Source organism: Mustela putorius, unplaced genomic scaffold, assembly GCF_011764305.1.
Source record: "Mustela putorius furo isolate JIRA1106 unplaced genomic scaffold, ASM1176430v1.1 tig00000430_pilon_pilon_pilon, whole genome shotgun sequence".
Lineage (NCBI taxonomy): Eukaryota > Metazoa > Chordata > Mammalia > Carnivora > Mustelidae > Mustela > Mustela putorius.
The window spans coordinates 4,388,359-4,406,553 of record NW_025421377.1 but is presented as its reverse complement, the minus strand read 5'-3'; the positions used below and the strand labels follow the sequence as shown (position 1 = coordinate 4,406,553).

Sequence of the window (18,195 nt, the reverse complement as noted above, 5' to 3'; positions counted from 1 at the left end):
AATATTAGTTTCAGGTGTGCAATAGAGTGGTTGAGCACTTCCATACAACACCTGGTGCTCATCACAAGTGCCCTCCCTAATCCCTACCTATTTCCTCCATCCCCCACCCTGTTTTCTTCTTTGTATTTCATGTATAGTATTAATTACCTAGCAGACCGGAGAGACTCTTTCCTTCTATACCTAAAGCCTTTCAATCTCTTTTTTTAAACTCCAGAAAAGATAAGGACTTTTCAAAGAGGCTGTAGAAGGCTCTAGGAGTGATAGGGTAATTGACATTTTATATAGAAAAACTTGCCAAGTTTCTGGGTTTTTTTTTTTTTTTTAAGATTTTATTTATTTATTTGACAGAGAGAGATCACAAGCAGAGGGAGAGGCAGGCAGAGAGGGAGATAGAGGGAAGCAGGCTCCCTGCTGAGCAGAGAGCCTGATGTGGGACTCGATCCCAGGACCCCGAGATCATGACCTGAGCCGAAGGCAGCGGCTTAACCCACTGAGCCACCCAGGCGCCCCCACGTTTCTGGGTTTTATCATATTATGATTGTTTTGGATTATCAGTTTAATAATTTCTGAGGCAGTTTCAAAAGTGTCAATATAGGGACGCCTGGGTGGCTCAGTTTGTTTGGCGACTGCCTTGGGCTTGGGTTGTGATCCCAGGGTCCTGGGATCGAGTCCTGCATCAGGGTCCTTGCTCGACCGGGCGCCCGCTTCTCTCTCTCTCTCTGTCTGCTGCTCCCCCTGCTTGTGTTCTCTCTCTCTGTCAAATAAATAAATAAAATCTTAAAAAAAAGTCAATATAAGGGATAATGCTTATATTTTGTACCTTTTTAAAGGATGTTAATAATTGAAGACTTTTATTTCCTTATAGATAAATTTCAGTGAATTGTATGACAGTTTCTATTAAATCCAAACTCCATTATATATTGGGGAACATTTTGTTCAGATCCTATATTTAAATGGAGTATTTCTGAAGGATTTATTGATATTTTTTCCTGGTACGCATTCTTTTAGTGTATTAGAGTGTACCTCTGTCTTCCTTCTACTTAGACATGTTAAGCAAGTAACTAATTCCGTGAATCCTTAAAATGCCAGTGGAAAATGCACAGAATTAAATGAAAATTGATTGAAAGGAAGAGGGAAACCTACTTTCTAACTCCTTGAGGGCAAGAGAACTGCCATGGTCATCTTTTGTACATAATGCTTTATCTTATCTGGTCCAGGCCAAGAGGCTGGTAATATTGAAATTGTGAAATTCTTAAAAATATTCTAAATCTTATTTTTATTTTTAAAGTCTCATCTTTTAGAAGCATTCCTTAATATATTATAACCTAAGTGGTGGAAAGGAATAGAGTTAAAAGGAAGTGATCCAAAACAGACTTTTCTGTTTTGCCAAGGATATGCTATTGAGAAGTGATATCTACCACTATCTTCCCGTGGTGAGGATACTGAAAAATATATATGTATGATACATCTTGGAGAATTCTAAAGTTATAGAAAGAGTAAAATTGAGGACTGATATTTAGACTGGTCTTTGGCAAACCTGCATTAAGCCCTAGGGTATGTGTTTTTGTGATTAATCTATAGATTAAAAATAGAGAACTCACTTAAAGAAAGGTGGGAGTATTATTATCTGTGTAATATGAAAATATGACTAGTAATTGAGGGATTGAGAAAGCATTCAGAATACTGTAGGTCTCTGCTACCCTAGTCTTCTAAAAGGGTTGTTGGGCCTATATGTAATTGTGGGTGGATATGTAGTTCTTCTGATGAATACTTGAGTGATTTGGGTGATAACATTTTGGGAAGGGTTAGAAAGGAAATACTTATTCCGTTAAACGTTGTTTAATTTATCATTAATATTTGGAGTAGTAATATGACTTATTATTTGCATTTCAGGATAAAATTCAGAGCCCAGGCTCTGCCCATACGAGTGGGCTTATCAAATTATTTCCCATATAAATGGGAAGTGCCATTTTCACTCCCCTCTGTCTATAAGGAAATCCTGATGTCAAGTAGAGCTTCCAAAATAAGCCCAGAAATTGATTTTATACATCTGTGTCCCAGAGAAGCTGTAGATTTGCCTCGGCTATATTTACAGAGTAACAGGCTGATTAGATATAATAGAAACTGATATATTCTTTTAGATCCATGTAGACAAAAGTTAGGCAGAAGAAAATGCTTTTTTTCAAGGTTGTGAGAGACTCGCCCATTATTTAACCTCTACCCCCCACTCTCAAAAAAGTTCTCATACTCTCATGTTCTATAGCATGTTCATTTTGCTAGTTATAGTTCATATTATAATTATAGTTATAGTTTTATACAGTTCATTTAGCTAGTTACAGTTTTTAAAGGTTTACTAGAAATGAACTTTAACTACTTTCGTGGGCCATTCTAGCAAATAGTGTTGAGTAGCTTTTAAGATTGATGAGGCTAGCAGGCTTAGCTCAATAGGGGTAGAAAAAATATGGCAAAATAATCTGGGTACACTCCCCCTAACTTGTCTGCTTGCTGACATGGTTCAGTTCTGAGTCTTGGCATTTTTTTTTTTTTTAATTTAAAGATTTTTATTTATTTATTTATTTGACAGAGAGAAATCACAAGTAGTCGGAGAGGCAGGCAGAGAGAGAGAGGGAAGCAGGCTCCCTGCTGAGCAGAGAGCCTGATGCGGGACTCGATCCCAGGACCCTGAGATCATGACCCGAGCCGAAGGCAGCGGCTCAACCCACTGAGCCACCCAGGCGCCCCGAGTCTTGGCATTTAATAGCATAGTTTGCTTGGGTCTAGATCTGCTTATTCCCTGAATCTGATAATAGTTGTTCAATGAAAAGAGGATTGTATTGTCAAATCACTTTAGGGAATACTTTAATTAAAGAGAAAAACTGGGGGCGCCTGGGTGGCTCAGTGGGTTAAAGCCTCTGCTTTCGGCTCAGGTCATGATCCCAGGGTCCTGGGATCGAGCCCCACATCGGGCTCTCTGCTCAGCGGGGAGCCTGCTTCCCTCTTTCTCTCTGCCTGCCTCTCTGCCTACTTGTGATCTCTGTCTGTCAAATAAATAAATAAAATCTTTTTTAAAAAAAAAAAAGCTTAAAGAGAAAAACTGGTTTTGTATACCACTCAGAGCCCTTTGTTTTTTAATATGCATTGTTAATATGCATTGTTAATGTATAAGAATGGAATGTAGGAGGTCGTGCTTTTGGACTGTGGAATGCCCTTTATTCATGCGACACTGAGTCATTTGTGTTTCATTTGACCAGGGGGAACCCTGCTCTTTACTGAGGTCTCTGATCAAGAGGATGTACCCAGAAAATGTGTTTTGGTCCTGGGGGTCTGTTTGGTTAGCCTTTGCAGCCCTGGTTTGAATTTAGGTTTGGGGCTTGTTCAGGAGTAGGAATGGCCCAGACTTACTCTGTATTTCTTGAACTCCTCTGAAGAAGTACTAGCTTTAAATGAAATTCCCAACATTCCTGTTACCTCCGACTATGTCTTAATGGATAGGATTATCTTTTTCCCTTAGTATATAGAAGGATGTTCTTTCAGCTTGAATAGAGTGCCTAGCCATTTGGCTATGAATAAATTTATTCAGTTATGCTTTGATCATTGAATTTACTTATTCCTTGTGGTATTTAAAGGATACGGTAGCATAAATGGGTCAATTCAAATGTATTGCCACATAAGGAAAACCACATGCTCTCTTGACCTTCAGCATCATAGTGAGCTAATTATGGGGTCCAGACTTTTTCTTCTGACAGTAACAAAGAATTTGTTGGGTTTGATTAGGGAGTTTTCCTATTCTTTTGAAGAGCAGATAGGCTTCGAACAGTGTCAGTTTCCAGTTTCAAAACGATTCCTATGGAATACAGTTTTGAAAATGTGCATTTTATTTGACCAGAAGATCTCTCGCTATTCATTGATATTCCGACTGTGAGATTTCCTAGGGGAATTATGTGCTCTATTAAGAATAGAAGGCCCTATGTTTTGAAATAATCCCATTATTATAATAGAGTTCCCTCTTCTGAATAAGTTGCATGCAGCAGAGGAAACTTTGTCCTGAGCTGAGCAGTTTAGAAGGCTGATGGGGGCTCAGCCACAGCGTTCATTACATCATCTTTTCATCCCATTAGCCTGCGTTCTCTCTGGTGGGTTAAGTGAGGCAGTGGACTCTGTACCATTAGCCTGCTGAGAAAGTCACCGCTTGCTGCTTGGGGGTGGAGAGAATGTACTCCCAAAATCACCTAGAGAAAACTGATGTTGGAGTGGGATAAATACCACCGATCCTTTTTTTTTTTTTCCCTTCTTCTTCTTCCTTTTGGTCGGCTGTTCTAGGAAGTGATTTAAAGACCTCTGCTAGACCCGAATTTGTTTTGATCCCAAAGGCCCTTAGTGAGAAAAGTTGGCCTCCCTTGTCTGTTTACTAGCAGTCAGTAGTGAGTGACTCCACTGGAGGCAGCCAGAGACACAGTTCCTCAGAACGGCAAACAGGAACAGAAGCAGAGAAGATCATTGGGGCCACGTGTATGGCCACCTCAAGAAAGGTGACGCTGTCCTTCAGGCCACTTGTAATAAACTCATAAGCTTTTATTCAACGGGCGAGTTCATCTGCATTCAGCAGCCTTTCCACTATAGTCGTGCGTCACTGCGAGACTGCATGGTAATGAAGCCAAAGCACTGTGGGCCAAAACTCTGCTGCCTCCGAGAGGAGAAGGGACAGCGGCTTGGGGAGAGAGATCAGCACATCCGCGGCTGCTGCTGCTGCTGCTGCTGCTGCTGGGGCCGTTCCTGCTGCTGTAGCCCAGTTGAGACACAATGTTGAGCCTACAGGATTCTGTGTTTTTTGAAATTAGCATAAAGTCCTTGTTAAAGTCCTGGAGCAGCAGCTGTAAGTATAAATATTCCTAAATGGGAGAAATGCTGATATATGATCATGGCCCTTCCTTGCATGCTAATTCTTTAGACCAGTCCAAACGCAAGAAAAGCTGTTGAAAATAACACGAGGAGTATTTTCTTGGATGGCAATCAGGGAGACGGATCGAAAATCTGGACGTGTACACGCTGGGCAGTTGTAATACCAGCAGTTAAAGAGTCTGAGACTGAAATTTACCAGCGTTGTTTTTCTTAGTAATCTGTATCATTCTGGCAAAGTTTCTCTCAATTGGTCCAGCACAGGGGGGGAAATGACAGATAGCCTCTGATCTCTGCAGGGTCATCGGATCCCAGTACTGTTCCATAGTTCTGTTAGGACAGGATGTTTGCTTGAAACCACATCAGCTATCCGAAAGCATCAGACGATTTAATATAATGATCATAAGTTTCCCCTGTTCCTATAATTGAAGTTACAGTGAGTAATTTTTGTGTATATAGTGGGTTTTCTGCTAAAGAACGTTCAAAGTTTAGGTAGCTCAGTAAAACTAATGTCACTGAGTTACTATTTTGTCTGTAATTCCCTCCCTAATACATAGGTTTGGCAGAAATGCTAATTTTGTTCAGTATTTCTAGTTTTTTCCAGTGGTCCTTTTCTCTGAAGACCTGAGAGCACGTATAGCAATGATTTATTACCATAGCCTGTTTTTTTTCCTTTTTGGTCAAAATTACCTTGATAATATGATACCCAACTAATGAAGTAATCAAACAAAGATTCTGTTGTAATGTCTGTTTCACCCAAAGAAAACTGAAATGTAGAAAAAAAATATGACTCTTCCAAGGTCATACAGTGGCAGAGAACTGGAATTAGAACCCAGTTGTTCTTGCTCCCAACTGTGCTTCTGGTGCCTGAGCAAACTGATGAATAAAAGATGAAAGACTATATTTAATTTTTTCTGGTTAACTCCTTACCAAAATATTTATTTAGTGTAGTTTTGTTTTGTAAGCAAATAATACAGATGGCCAAATGTTGACATAGGGGGAGAAAACCTCTTAAGGTAAAGCCTGATGGAGTATAATTTGAGGAGATTTGTGTTTTGCCAAATAGACTGCATTTACAATCTCCATATTTCTTTTATTTTTGATCTGTAAGGAATTCTTCCATATGGAGATATTGTTGTGCCAGATGGCAGAAAGTTATCTTAGTTCTAGGAAAGTTTCTAAGTGAATTAAAATATTGGGAGAATTATAACTGAATTATAATTACTAATTTAAATTAAATACTTTTACTACTGCAAAGGGGAATACAAGAATGCCTTTTTACTAAAACAGACTATAGTTTCTAATCTTCCCCCCCTTCCCCCATCCTTACCATGTACTTTTTTAAAAATAGTAAGACAGTTTTATAGTGAGAAGGAAGCTATAATTAATGGGTTCTTCTATAGGAACAGTGCCTTAGATGATATCACAGCAGCTTGTCTGATAAAAACTTAGTTCGCTTAGATATTTTTGAATTATGTGGTTATTTTGTTTTGTGACCATTTAAACATTTCTTCATGTCATTGCCTGAACCGTGTAACCAGCCACCACCAAATCTCATGTAATCACATCCCCTGAATCCAAAAGTGAACCCAAAACAGATGTTTGTAAAACCTTTGCTGTTAGCTGTTTTAATGATTCAGGTTGTGGGCATCCCTTTGCCCTTGGCCGTTCATGGTACCGCCTGGTCCTGAAGGTGTTCTTAACAGTTGTAAAGCGATAGGTTAATATTGAGAAGACAACACAAAGTCTTACTGTTCACTGAGGCCCCCACTAGGTCTGTTCTAGCCCTGGAAAGTGGGAGAATGTTTTTCCTTTTACCATCTATCTGCAGACGGTCTTTTAAAAATCTCCCCTTAGCCCTATTGTATTTAAAAACAAGAGAGAGAAGATTAAAATATGTTTAAGACCCTAGAAAAGGACAGCAGTTACCTGTCTCTGCCAAGGACTGTATTAAGAATCCAGCACTTGCATCGGCCAATATTGACTGAGCATATACTATACTGTAACAGATGGACGTGATCTTTGCTCAAAAGGAGCTTCTAGCTTAGTCGGAGTGCTAACATGCACAGGACGTTAACAGTAAGGAAGTTCAGTGAGCGCACTTACATACGTATCATGTCTTACCACGTGACTGTTACACATGAAAAGAATGGGGGGTACGAGACCGAAGGAATCCTATTGGACCACAGGGGACAGCCCCTCGTGGTAGACAGCACTGCCACCCACGGTTTCCCCGAGCCAGAAAGCAGGTTTGGGTCCACAGCCCTCACACCCACCCATACACCACCTACCCTCCGTGCCTTTCATCCACTTATCAGTATGTGTCTTGCACAATTTCCTTAGACTCTCCTGCCTTCTCTTGCCAGAGCCACTTAACTTAGTCCAGGCCTCTCTTCCTTATCATCTGGAATACTGTCATAGCTTCCTTTTTGTCCTCATAGTCCCTTCCACGGTGCTGCCAAGGGCTTCTTCTAAAAGCCCACTATAACTTAAAGTCTCTCCCCTCCTTCACAGTCTTTTTTATCCCCCGGGGGATGAGCCCCTGCTCATTCTCTGTCTCCTGTTGCTGGGCTTGCCCAGTTCCTGCTGTATTTGTGCCTTGTATCTGATGCTTCCTTTGCCTGGAGTGCGCCCCCTTGTCCCCTCCGCCCTTAGGCCTGCTTCAAAGTGAATTCTCCATCTTTGAAGACCCGTCCTTTTCTTCACCTGAACATCATGGAATCATGCTTCTTAATCACTTCATTCATGGCTTTCTCTACCACTTCAATGTAAGCTCCCAGAGGGCAGATTGTCTTTTTTGTTCTTTGCAAAGTTAATACTTCTTTGTATACTTAATGCTTAGTTAAGTTTTCATAACTGTGTAGGCAACTAAGAGCAAGCTTGGGGATGCAGTCATTTTTGTTGGGTTGGATTAATAACAGGAAAAAGGAGGATAAATATAAGGTCCTTCTTCTACTATGTGTTTATTATTATACTAGTGAGGTCTCTAAGGGGAATAGTTCCTGAAGCAGGAATTTATAGTGAATTTAAAAAAAAAAAAATTCAGCATTTTACTCAATTCCGTTTAGTGAATTTCCCAGGAAAAATAGAGAAAAACCCAATTTATAATAGCTTTTGTGTTTAAAAAAAAAAAGGAAGTGGCAAGTAATTTTTCCATTAAGTAAACTGTATATTTCAAATGTTGTCCTTACTCTCCTCAAAAAAGAAAAATTAAATTTTTGTCATTGAACATAACTTAATAGCAGTGCATGTTATAGTTCTTGATCATTAAATGATGGTGTTTCACTTTTATAAGATGCATTTCCCAGGATTTGTATTATTGTTAAATGCTACATTTTATATTAATCGCGAGAGGCCCTCTGGTTCCAAGGCCTGCTTAGCTGGCAGAATGTTGATTCAGTGCTGCTGAAGTTTGATTATAGTCGAGCTTATTTCTTTCAGTAACAACAATGAAGTGACATTCATATGGCCTAAATTCAGGATTTTGCCTTTGTGCCAACAGTTTTAGGCATTACTTCTTTTAAAAACTGAATCAGGAACATTCTGTTAAACCAGCTGTGTAGTGAGGATGTTATCATTAAAAGATTGGCTTAGTTCCCTAAAATTGATAAGACAATGCAAGATTCAGTCCTGAGATCTATTCAGTTACACATCTGCAGTGTTAATTATGCTCACACACACATTATCAATATAATACCTCTTGTAAACATATTTGTAAGATTTATTTTGCATTCATAATTTTACAACAGCTAGTATTTCCAAAAGTTCAGTTATCACAGACATAGAGGAGATACGGACTTATTTTTAACCACAATTTTTATAAATTAATATGAATAAGGTATGGTATGTTAAACAATCTGCATAAATTACTTGGGTTTTTGCACAATGAGCAAAGTTTACAGAGTTTTTAACACTCAGAGATGTTTTTCCTGGATTGCAAAAATAGTAAATGTCAGCCCCAGAGGCACAATTATGCATTTATCTAAACCAGTTAAAATTTGTATGTCTTTTGATTGAAATATTACTACTTACCATGTATTGAAATAATTGTGAGTCTGGTATTGTAAGTACATATATTGTGTGTGTGCATGTATGTGCATATACAGTCAAATTATGTGCACATATTTATTCTATCTCATGTAAGCATCTTGAAAATTTGATGGAGCAAACTATTATTGCCATTTAAAAAATACTGGGTTTATGATATGTAAGATATCTATAATTCACATACTATAATGTCATCCTTTAAAAGTCTGTCCTCCAGTAGTTTTTAATGTGTTAACTAAGTTGTACAACCATCACCACTCTCTAGTTGTAGTACATTTGTGATCCTTAAAAGAAATTTCATACTCATTAATTTACTGTCTGTCTCTATGGATTTGGCTCTTTTGGACATTTTATGTAAGTGAAATCCTAATAGGTGTCATTTTGTGACTGTCTTCTTTCACTTTCCATATTTCCAAGGCTCATCTATTTGTAGCATGCATCAATTTATTTCATTACTTTTTCTGACTGAATGATATCCCATTGTATGGATGTACCACATTTTGTTGAAACATTTGTTGGTAGATAAATTGCTTTATTTTAAAATAGAAGAGTAAATTGGTGTTCATATAAGTTTAAGAGCAGTAAGAACACCCCCCAAATACCCAAACTCCCCCCACCCAAGTTTTATTGAGATGTAATTGACAAATAACATTGTCTAAGTTTAAGGCATATAACATAATGATTTAATATATATGTACATTGCAAAATAGTTACCACAATGAGATTAACCTCCATTACTTCACATGGTAGAATTTTTTTCCTTGTGATGAAAACTTTTAAGACCTACTCTTCTAGTAACTTTAAAAAATACAACACAATATTGTTAATTTAATATTTTCAATAGAGTATAGTTACCATTGTACATTACACACCAAATTCTCTAGCTAACATCCTTTAATTCTTCATGTTTCAATGGAAAGTCATCCCCGATCTCTAGTGATACTTCAGAATTTAACAGTTTGGGGGAAGGGTGGGTGGGCAGAAAGGGTATGACGTGGTGGGCAGTAGAGGACACATGACCTATCTGGCTGGAGCAGAGAAGCATGGGAATGAGCTGGAAAGGTAGACCTGGGCCAGAGCGTGTCTTGAAGACTTAACTATGGATTTGGAGAACCATGACAGTGGTTGCGATGATCTCATCAGGCTCATGTTTTCATGGAATGGCAGTGGGGGTAGGGAGAGAGAGGGAGGTACTGTGTATGGGAAAGGGTTAGGATGTGACTGCTGCAGATCAGATGTGAAAGGAAGGTTGAACAAATGAAGAAATGTCATTTCTTTCTTTATTTTTTTTCAAGCAAACATGTGTATAATGCCTACTACATGATTAGGTACTTTTCTGAGTGCTTCACAAAATAAGAACTCATTTAATCATGGCTATGAGAAATATTTAAGAGCTGGGAACAATAGATATGGGAGGTGACGGAGATTTTCAACTAAGTTTCTACACATGAATTCAGAAGGGTAATTTATGTTATCAGTGACATTAATTTCAGAGATGGAGCCATTGAGAGTTAAAATTGATCACAGTGTAAGAGAATCACTTATTGCTTATTGCCAGAATACTCTTTCATCCCTCAGAGAAATCTGTCTGCTTTGGGAAATGAAGCCTAGACAAAGTAGCCAACTCATTGTGCTAAGTGAATAGTGTGAATTCTGTGATGGTCCCTGAATTTAGAGTTCCTGGCTGCAGACATCATTGAATTTAGGAATCGTGGGTCTGCTTTATCCATTTAGGAAATACACAGATTCTAACTCCTTAAAGCTAGTTTTACCTCATTTGGCACAGATACTTTATTTTCTTCTTCTTCTTCTTCTTCTTCTTCTTCTTCTTCTTTTTTTTTTTAAGATTTTATTTATTTGTCAGAGAGAGTGAGAGTGCGTGATGGAGTGCACAGCAGGGGAAGCAGCAGGCAGTGGGAGAAGCAGACTCCCCGCCGAGCAAGGAGTCCGATGTGGGACTCGATCCCAGGACCTGGGATCATGACCTGAGCCGAAGCCAGGGACTTAACTGACTGAGCCACCCAGGCATCTTGATACTTAATTTGTGAGAAGTGTAACTGATTCTATAACTCATTAAATATTTAGTTTCATGGTTTCTTTGAAAATATTGTATTGGTAAGTATTAGAATAAGGCATATAATTTACTCATGAGAAAATTCAAGATGGAAAAATCTAAGATGAATGGTCATAATATTTATAGGTGTCTAAGATTATTCAAAAAGGACAGTGTAGGGGCACCTGGATGGCCCAGCTGGTTAAGTGTCTACCTTTGTTTGGCTCAGGTCATGATCCCAGGGTCCTGGGATTGAGTCCCACATTGGGCTCCTTGCTCAGTGGGAGCCTGCTTCTCTCTCCCCCTGCTCTTGCGTGCTCTCACTCTCTCTCTCCCCCACTCAAATAAATAAATAAAATCTTAAAAAAAAAAAGAATAAAAAGGACAGTGTAACATCTGTGGCAAGTTTCAAATCTGCTGTTTCATAAACCTGGGTGTCATAACCTTCCCCTCTTTTTTCTAAACTTCTTGGGGTGCTTGGGTGAGTCGGTTAAGCATCCAACTCATGATTTTAGCTCAGGTCATGATCCCAGGATCATGAGATCAAGCCCCGCTTAGGCTCCACTCTCAGCATGGAGTCTGCTTGAGTCTCTCTCTCCATCTCCCTCTGCCCCTCCTCCATACTGCATACTTGCTCTCTCAGGTAAATCTTTTAAAAAAGAACATAAAGCCTCTGTCTTATTATCAGGCCCTTGGTCCTGTCCTATGCTATGATGGTGAGTTTTGGAGAGCCCTAGCTTTCTTGTCCGGACAACTCAGCATTGGTCCAGCCTCACTACAAGCTTTGGCCTGACTTTGTTCTTCATTTCTAGTGTCTGGGCTGCTACTCCTTCTTGTGTCAAAGAATGGAGGTCAAAGCCCCCACCTCTACTTCTTGGTACTTCTTCCTTCCAGAGCCTTGCATTGTCAAACAAACTCTTTCCTTTAAATATGGGGTTCTGCTTTGCTCCCCAAGAGAATGAAGTTCTCATCCAAAAACAACTATTAGGACCTGAAGAGAATCAAGTTCTGCTGATGTACCTTTTTAATGATGAGATATATCTCCCTTATCACAGGTCCGTGTACTTCCTGTTCTTAGACTTTGTGGAACATATCTGTTGGCTAACATGTAACTGTTGTTCTTTCATGGGTCTCCATGGTGCTTTTTACCTGTTATCAGACTCGATACCATGTTCGGCCTCCATTACTAGATTTCTCACTACCTCCAGCATCCCTGCTGTACTGGTATTTGTAGTCAGAATCAGTTCCAACTGTCCCTCTATACCAATTGCTAAATATTTGAAGTGTGACAATTGACAGGTACCTGGCCTACATTAGTGGTTAAGCGCCAAATCATTGAGTTCTGGCTTGTTCCAATGTTCCAAGACTGGCCATATTCTTTTAGGTTTCTTTTCTAGAAGGAACCATGTTTATAGTTTCATCACATTGATGAGACAGAGTTTGCTAGCCGTTTGCAGGATGGAATGGGCTTTGTTCTCTTAATTATTCCTCCTCCTGATCTTTAATGCATGATGTCACAGGATACAGCCTAAGTGGAATTTCTTATAATTTTATTTTGCGTCTTCTAGTTGATGGAAGCATGGTGTTCCCCAATTTTAAAAAACTTGCTAAAATGAGTAAAGTTTTAAGGGTTTTTTGAAAAAGAGAATTCAAGAGAAATCTGTTTGGGGGAAGATTGTGGAAGCCAAATTCCAAACTGTCAGACCCATTTCTATTAGAAGATAATGAATTGGAAATGTGATGGCAGTTCATAGTAGAAAATCATATGGATGGTTTAGAAATAATGCATGTATTTATTGACACCTGTGGAACAGAAAGTGAAAATAGCCATAAAAATGAAGGATAAACTAATATCTATTAATATATTAATAGTGTAACAACTTATAAATTGCATATTGATAAATGCAGATTTACATTAGATGCATTAAATGAATATTTTTTGTTTAAAATAATCTTCACTTAGTTTAGAGCGGCTTTCGTCATATTTGCCAAAACTTGGAAGCAACAGAGCTGTCCTTCAGTAGGTGAGTGGGTAGATAAACTGTGGCCCATCCAGACAATGGGATATTAAGTGCTAACTTGAAATGAGCTGTCAAGCCATGAAGAAATTTGTAGGAAACTTAAATGCATTATTACTAAGTGAAAGAAGGCAGTCTGAAAAGCCTACATACTGTAGGCTTCCAACTATAGGATATTCTAGAAAAGATAAAACTATGGAGACAGTAAGAAAAGTAGTTGCCAGAGGTTAAGGGGGAGGTCAGATAAATAGGTAGAGCTCAGAGGATTTTTAGGGCAGTGAAACTACTCTGTAGTATACTATGTTGATGGATGCCTTTGTTCAAACCCATAGAATGTAAAACACCAAGAATGAACTCTGTGGTAATCAATGGCCTTTGGGTGATAATGACGTGTCTGTGTAGGTTCATCAGCTCTAACAAATGAACCATCCCGTTAGGAGATGTTGGTAATGGGGGAGGCTGTGCATGCGTGGGAACAGAGGCCTATGGGAAATCTCCATTCCTTCTTGGTTTGCTGTGAACCTAAAACTGCTCTTAATTTTTTTTTTTAAAGATTTTATTTATTTATTTGACAGACAGAGACCACAAGTAGGCAGAGAGGCAGGCAGAGAGAGAGAGAAAGGGAAGCAGGCTCCCTGTGGAGCAGAGAGCCCGATGCGGGGCTCGATCCCAGGACGCTGAGATCATGACCTGAGCCGAAGGCAGCGACTTAACCCACTGAGCCACCCAGGCGCCCCTAAAACTGCTCTTAAAAAAGAAGTGAACTATTAAAAAAAAATTGAAAAACTAAGAGCTTCACATAAAATGTTGGAGCAATATATGAATGAGTCATTCTTATTGTAGGGAGACCGTGGAAGAAAAGAAAATGATGATTCCAATAAAATGGCCTTGGGGCGCCTGGGTGGCTCAGTGGGTTAAAGCCTCTGCCTTCAGCTCAGGTCATGATCCCAGGGTCCTGGGATCGAGCCCTGCATCGGGCTCTCTGCTCTGCGGGGAGTCAGCTTCCTCCTCTCTCTCTCTTCCTACCTCTCTGCCTACTTGTGATCTCTGTCTGTCAAATAAATAAATAAAATCTTAAAAAAAAAAAAATGGCCTTAGTAACACCCTTGAAGGTAAGGCTAGTGGTGCATTTTTATGCAGAATACAGAGGCGTGCATTCCACGATTTGATGGGCCCGGCCTCACTTGGTTGAAATCAGCATCACTTTGGCTGCTTTCTGACATTGTTAGCTCATCCGCTAAGAAGCACAGATAACTGTGAAGGAAGTTTTTTTAGGAGTCCACGCGAATATTCTTACTGCATTCAGAGCTTAAGCATGCAGGAAAAAGAAAGCATTCCTTTCAGTCCGCTGGGGTTTGGTGACTAGACTGGCTAGAAGATACAAGGCATGGGGAGGGATTGATGCGATGGTTCTCGAGTTCTCGTCCCTGAAACCTCACCCTTTGAAATCACCGATAAGGAGGCAGGGGGTTCATAGGGCACCAGGATACGTGGTTCGGGGCGTGGTTGGGAGAGCAAGGGGAAGGGGCTGAAACCACGAGAGAAAAAGCAGTTCGTCGAGGTTTCTAGTTTGAACTGGGAGAACGACGTATGACTTTTTAAAAATTAGGTTTTTGAATTGTTTTATTGATCCTTCACTCTGCTTCAAGAGCGTTTCCCCAGTGACATGCTTTTATTTAACAGCTCTCCGAATTGCTTGATGGATGTTATTTGTGGTTATTCTGTACCCAGGTTTCCTTATTTCTGGTGTTTTTGAAACTTTCTATTGATCAGAATTAGTTTTAAGTGAAATCACTGTAGAGAACCAACTGTTCCCCCAAAGATAGATAGTGTAAGGCAATGATTCTCAACCTTGGCTGCGCCTTAGAATCGGGATGGGGCCTGTCAAAGTCTTAACAGATGCCTGGGCCTCCCTCCAAAGATTTTGATTGTGATTTAAGGAATTACCAGAGAAGGCCAGCAAAGACCAGGATCGGGTCAGAAAACTTGACTTTGCCTTAATGCTGAGAGTGGATATGAAATCTGTTTCAGGAGGTGGAATTGTAATAAACAGTCTGACAGAGACAAGTTTTTAGGTTTGCCAATTTACTAATTTACAATGAGAAATGTGCCAAGTGGGTGTTAATGCTAGGGCTGGCCGGCACTCCTTCCCTCTCCTCGTGGGGTAGGTCATAGGAAGCTAAATTCTAATCAGAAAGTTGCATGGAAAGCCTGCAGATCAAAGAAATTAATATCTGTGAAGCTTCCTTTAGGGGCCAGAATTACTCATCTTTTTGCTCAACCTACTGGACTGTACTTGGGTGGATCTTACATTTCCGTCAGCAGTAGGTAAAGTGTTCCATTTCTCTGTACCTTGCCAACAATAGAGCTGATTTTCACTTTAGTATTTGCCAGTCTGATGTGTAGACAATGAAAGCTTATTGCTTCTTTTGATTTGCATTTTCTGGGTATACAAAGTTTGAATATCTTTTTCATATATTGTCTTTTCAAATTTGTTCTTATGTGAATTGCCTAATTACATTTTTTTTTGCCAATTTTGTCTATTGTGTTGTCTTTTTCCTGTTAATTTCTAAGAGCTCTCTGAATACTTTATATTAGCTGTTATGTTACCTACATTATATTTTTTTTCCAAATTTGCCCTGCCTTGTTTATAGTATTGTTTGCTGTATGAATATTTAAAATTTTTATTTGGTTGAATGCATTAATCTTTTTAAAATAATTTTGGGTTTTCTGTCTGGGCCAACAGTCTCCTCTTCCCTGAATTCTTTATGTTGAGTCCTAAGTTTTTTCTTTAAAACATTTTAAAAACTTAAAAAAACTAATTTTCAACATCCTGTCAATCTAGACTTCACTTTTTGAATATAGTGTACTTTTTCAGATGAATAGTCAGGTGATATTCCAACATTATTACTAAATCATCTTCTTCCTTCCGATTTTGCCCCTGTTGAATTCTTATTCTGGGATTTTTAGGAGGTTGTTTGATGTTTTACATTAATCTGATTTATCTGTACTTAGGTTTACTGAATTGATTACTGTTATATTATGTTCCGAAATAGCTTTATATTTTGATGTAATGTTTCAAATATAATGTGTTCTGATTACAGTTATGTTGTCTTCTGATTTAGAAAATATTTATATATATATGTATATATATACACACACATACACATATATTTAAATTTTATTTATTTTTTTGACAGACAGTGAGAGAGCACAAGTAGGCAGAGCAGTAAGCAGAGGGAGAAACAGGCTCCCCACTGAGCAGAGTCCCATGTGGGCCTCTGTCCCATGACCTTGGGATCATGACCTGAGTCAAAGGCAGACGTTTAACCAACTAAGTCATCCAGGCACCCCTCTATATATTTTTTTAAATAATTTTTTAAAGTTTTTCTGGGGGTATTTAATCCTCATTATGTATACCCTAAGATGGTTTTTATCCAGTACAACTTAAAAAAATAGTATTGAAATCTTTAATTGGAATTGTCATGATTGGTACATTAATTTTGTGAGACTTGACCCTTACAATAAAAAGTATTCTTACCCCACAAATAAGTCTTTTCATTTGTTCAGATATTCTTCTGTGTCCTGTAAGAGGTTCTCATAGGGCGCCTGGCTGGCTTAGTCAAGAGAGCATGAGACTCTTGATCTTGAGGTCATGAGTTCAAGCCCCATGTTGGGTGTAGAGATTACTTAAACAAACAAAAAAAGAGGTTCTTATAGTTTCCCCTATAAAAGTCCTATGTTTTCCCCCTTTTTTTTTTTTTAAGATTTTATTTATTTACTTAAGAGAGAGACAGTGAGAGAGAGCATGAACGAGGAGAAGGTCAGAGAGAGAAGCAGACTCCCCATGGAGCTGGGAGTCCGATGCGGGACTCGATCCCGGGACTCCAGGATCATGACCTGAGCTGAAGGCAGTCGTCCAACCAACTGAGCCACCCAGGCGTCCCCTTATGTTTTCCTTTTTAAATTTATTTGACTATTTTTATATTTGTGAAGAGAAGATTTTTAACCCACTGAGCCACTCAGGCGCCCTGTGAAGAGAAGATTTTTATTCACTTTCTTTTCTAGGTAATTATTGCTTTAATAAAGAAAGCTTTGTTTCTTTTTCAATATTTATAACAATGATTTAATATTTTTGTGCTGTTGCATTTACTTGTCCCTTAACCTCCTGATGTTAAGTAATAAGGCAAGAGCCTGCATTTTTGGTTAGTTTCTGTTTTTAATTGAAATAGATTTGGTGTGTTGAAACCTAGAATGATGTTTGCTTCTCATGTTTGGTAAATAATTTTGTTTTCTTTGTCTCTGACCCCTCGATTTTCTGTAGAGGGGTCTCTCTGCCTGCTTCTGAAGGATGGGCCATACAGTTACAGTGCTTTCAAGAGTAATCCCAAGAGTGATAGAAGGAAATCTAAGGCAGTCTCAGCCCTTGTGAGCCCCTCTTATTTGGCTCCCAGTTAAGCTATTAGAAGGAAACCCCTCTGGTTCTTGTCTTCTCCCACTGTCTCAACCTCATGGGAATGGAGGATTTAGCCCCCTTATTAGACTGCGCTCAGCTTCTTGGAAGGCAGAGAAGATGGCTATACATACATATGTAGTTGGTGACTTCCCTCAGGCCCCGAGTCTACGTATATTTGCGGGACGAGGTCCTGCAGGGTCCTGGTGTTCCCATATTCCCTTCAGGGCTGTCCTGTCCTGATCCCCAGATTCTTGTCCCACTAGAAGAGGAAAGTCTGCCACAATAGCTTTTTTCACTGGCAACAAATGTTTTTATGGGAGGAGAAGAGGAGAACAAAGACGAAAACAGCTTTCTTGTGACTACTGATACGTACCCATGGTTGAGATAGAATTCAACCCATTCATTTTCTTGAGGGAAAACAAAAGCTTAGAAAGGTTAAATAATATGACCAAGATTATAATGATACCAAGTAGCCAAGTCAAGTTTGGGCCCTGGTCTTCTGACTCCTGGGTTCATGCACATTTTAAAAATACCACATTATTTCTAGATTTTTAGAATAGTTCCTTAGCTGAGTTTCTGACGGTTCAAAGAGTACAAGGAAATAATAACCTCAGGGAGATTCTAGCTGAGTGAATAATGGATTATTTACAGATAGGTCATTTTTCTTGAGCTTTATAATAAGCGATATTTCTGTAGTAGACTTCAAGTAAAAAACACTGGAAATG

General features: G+C 39.1%; 1 protein-coding gene across 10 annotated transcripts in view; it reads left to right on the top strand.

Moving 5' to 3' along the window:
- The window catches only part of FRYL (FRY like transcription coactivator), a 259,588-nt gene that overhangs the window by 88,975 nt on the left and 152,418 nt on the right, over positions 1-18,195 (top strand). For 4 of the 10 annotated variants that reach the window (XM_045079725.1, XM_045079723.1, XM_045079724.1 and 1 more), the window contains exon 1: positions 4,279-4,873. The exons of 4 other annotated variants lie outside the window; for them this stretch is intronic. In XM_045079725.1, coding sequence (XP_044935660.1) covers positions 4,801-4,873 — 73 coding nt within the window. In that variant the 5' untranslated portion in view covers positions 4,279-4,800. Of the gene's footprint in view, positions 1-4,278; positions 4,874-18,195 lie in introns of those variants that run through there. 2 more of the 10 variants (XM_045079727.1, XM_045079726.1) reach the window with 1 other exon arrangement.